The 2,875-nt window shown below is 39.6% G+C and overlaps 1 protein-coding gene across 1 annotated transcript in view; it reads left to right on the top strand.

Annotated features, from left to right (window-relative positions):
- Positions 1–405: 405 nt before the first annotated feature.
- The window catches only part of LOC106013030, a 7,868-nt gene continuing 5,398 nt past the window's right edge, over positions 406–2,875 (top strand). Inside the window, exons 1-3 of the mRNA XM_013087682.1 lie at positions 406–573; positions 1,112–1,252; positions 2,310–2,430. Of these exons, the coding sequence (XP_012943136.1) occupies positions 448–573; positions 1,112–1,252; positions 2,310–2,430 (388 nt within the window). The 5' untranslated portion in view covers positions 406–447. The remainder of the gene's footprint in view (positions 574–1,111; positions 1,253–2,309; positions 2,431–2,875) is intronic.

Below are 2,875 nucleotides of genomic sequence, written 5' to 3'. Positions count from 1 at the left end.
AGGAGGAGGAGGAGGAGGAGGAGGAGGAAGATGAGGATAATGATGATGATGATGATGATGATGATGATGATGATGATGATGATGATGATGACGATATAAGTTTCAAATATAACAGAATCACAACTGTAATGCCACATACGAGTAATATGGTGTCATTGGGAAAGAAAAATTTAGAAACAAACAATAGTTTAGAGGCTATTTGAAGTTACAGTGTGAAAATGATATTTGAACTGAAAAAAAAAGATTTCACATTTCAAAATGAAAAGTTACCTATTGAACATTTAGAAGTTACAGTCTGGCGATTTTTTCTTATAAAGCTGCTTTTGCATTCTCAATGTGGCATTTAAATTTACAATGCGACATATGAAAATACTACGTGTCTATCTGAACGGGAAAAGTTTACCACAATTTTATGTTATTATCGTTATTGTTGTTTTTACCATTATTATGCTTTCAGCCGTGAAATCCGACGGGACGCCCGAACTGTACCACCTGTCTTGCCAAGGGCCACCAGGCCCCTCCGCTACTGCACCACCTGTGAACAGTTACCCTGTTCCTCAACGACAGACGACTGTAAGTCGCAGTGACAATAATACTAACTCAAAAAGCATGTCCATTGTCTTCTTAAATTTTTTCCCTGACAGAATTGGCCATGCGATTTAGGTGAAACGAAAAGAATCTAAACTTTGGCAGGTTACGTACGGCGAAGCAGGGTATTGTTTTGTCTCAGATAACATTTTGGTTCCTGTAGTTGTTACGACTAGCTAAAACGCCCATGTCAAAGTTAGGCCTATTTGTTTTATGGTCCCAACAAGACACTTAAAGATTAGAGGGTTTTTTCCCCCAACAAAAACAGAACATGATAATACAGGCAGACATATTATGCCAGTTAAGGGTAGAGATTAAATGAGAGCGCTGGATACTAAATCTACTAGATGGATAGTTCTTATACACTTGAACATAGCGTTCAGACGTAAAACGGCGATGTTTTAAAAAAGAGGGAAAGGGGTGGGGGGGGGGGACAGTTCCCGTGGTAGGCTATGCGTTTCAAATATAAGAAAGTAAAAAAGAAAGTAATATAACCTCTTCATGTTCGCTGTAATTGTTACAGAGTAGAACAGCTTACACAGATCGTCTGCTGAGGTGGATGAAATCAACAGGACGGTCAGTCCCTTCGGGATTTGACCCGTCCAAACTCCCGCCCAACTTTTTCAACATGTCCAGAGACGAGCTGAGGACTAAGATGTCACAGGTGACGTAGTTTGTTTTACCAGACATAATTTATTGCTGGCACCATTTTGGATTGAGGTGTGCATAGCCCTAGTTCAAATCCCTAATGGGACATTCTTTGGCTTGGGCGGCTTAAATCGCCTTCAACTCTTACGAAGAAAATAAGTAAATATTTCAGAAAAGAGTACACACAAATTTTGAACCACACTAAGATTCAAAGTTCGAGTTGAATCGGTGAAATGAGGCGCTCGTTAAAATAATTATATCGAAGAAACCAACATTTTTCCTCAACATTTTGCAATTTTCCTCGAATATTTTGTTTTGGAACCAATACCTTTTATGTCCATTTAAAAGCATGCATGAATCATCGATTTTTACTGAAAAGCGCTGACCAAAGGCACGCAAAATAGTAAATTTGTAGTTTCCAAGGACACTACAGCATTAAAAGTCACTACACTTTGGCAACCATTTTCTCGCAACTTTTACCTTTGACCGTGCCCTCCTTCGCTCGCAAATACTATCTCAACTTCTATTTAAGGTATTTCTTGAAATTAAAAACAAGGCAAATCATCAGGTTTTAACTCCTTCCAAAACAAATTGAAAATCCATCATTCCATTTCCTTCCTTTTACGCACATCATCTGGGTTTCTGCTGAATATCGTATTTATGAAAATGGCGGCCCGTGTTTTGAAGAACGAGGTGTGTCTGTTTATTTTGGTTTCTTTTTTTTATTGCTTTCGTTTGGTTTTTTTCGTTTGCGAAAGTTGGTATCTTGTAGTAGAATGCGTAACCTAGTCCAAAAGTCCTCTGGTCCGTTCTTTTCCCAGAACCTTCCCTAACTTGTAGACCAGAAATTTGGAAATGTGGGTGAAATACGTGGTTTGGTAACATTGGTTGAGTTAGCTTATACAAAGCAACCAAAGAGTAGATAGATCGATGGATAGATAGATAGATAGATAGATAGATAGATAGATAGATAGATAGATAGATAGATTACGCCGTCTCCGTTCGGAACCAGTTCCTTTCTTTTAAAACTCAACCCAAAACTCTCAACTGCATTGTTTCCCTCTTGTCCTAAGGCTGCACAGGCAAGGCGTCAGATAGGCTCCTGGGACGGCCCAGTCGTACCTCACAAGACGCCCAGTGCTCAGTCGGAGGTTACAGAGGACACAGCGGTGGAATCCAACACGTCCTCTCCAGGTACTGTTACACGGGCGTCTTAGGTAGAGTAATTAGAGAATGGGTTTCACGACTCTTTCAATATTATTGTAAATTTATTTTGATAGGCAGGACTTTTGTATGAGGTTTAGGTAGCCACGTCTCACCCTTTTGACACTTGATTAAGTTCAGTAAGTCACAGATGGAGCTGCCCTTTTTGGCTTTAATTAAAAGATGGATCCGTGCCTTAATTTGTTTTATTTTTATAGAGGGGGCGGGGCGGGGGGATTCAGCTATCTGAGATTAAGAAAAGTGACAGCCACTGTAGCTCAGATACTTAAACAATTTTGACACTAAACAGTTTGCCCGTTCGCAAACCAGGAAAAAGAATAACGCAAATATGACAAGATTAATCTCTTTTGTGCGGCTCTTGTGTAGAAAACTCAAACATTAAACTGTACACGTGTGAGCAGTGTTTTTTATGGGG

This window comes from Aplysia californica, unplaced genomic scaffold (genome assembly GCF_000002075.1).
Source record: "Aplysia californica isolate F4 #8 unplaced genomic scaffold, AplCal3.0 scaffold00623, whole genome shotgun sequence".
Taxonomy (NCBI): Eukaryota; Metazoa; Mollusca; class Gastropoda; order Aplysiida; family Aplysiidae; genus Aplysia; species Aplysia californica.
This window is presented reverse-complemented; position numbering and strand designations above follow the sequence as displayed.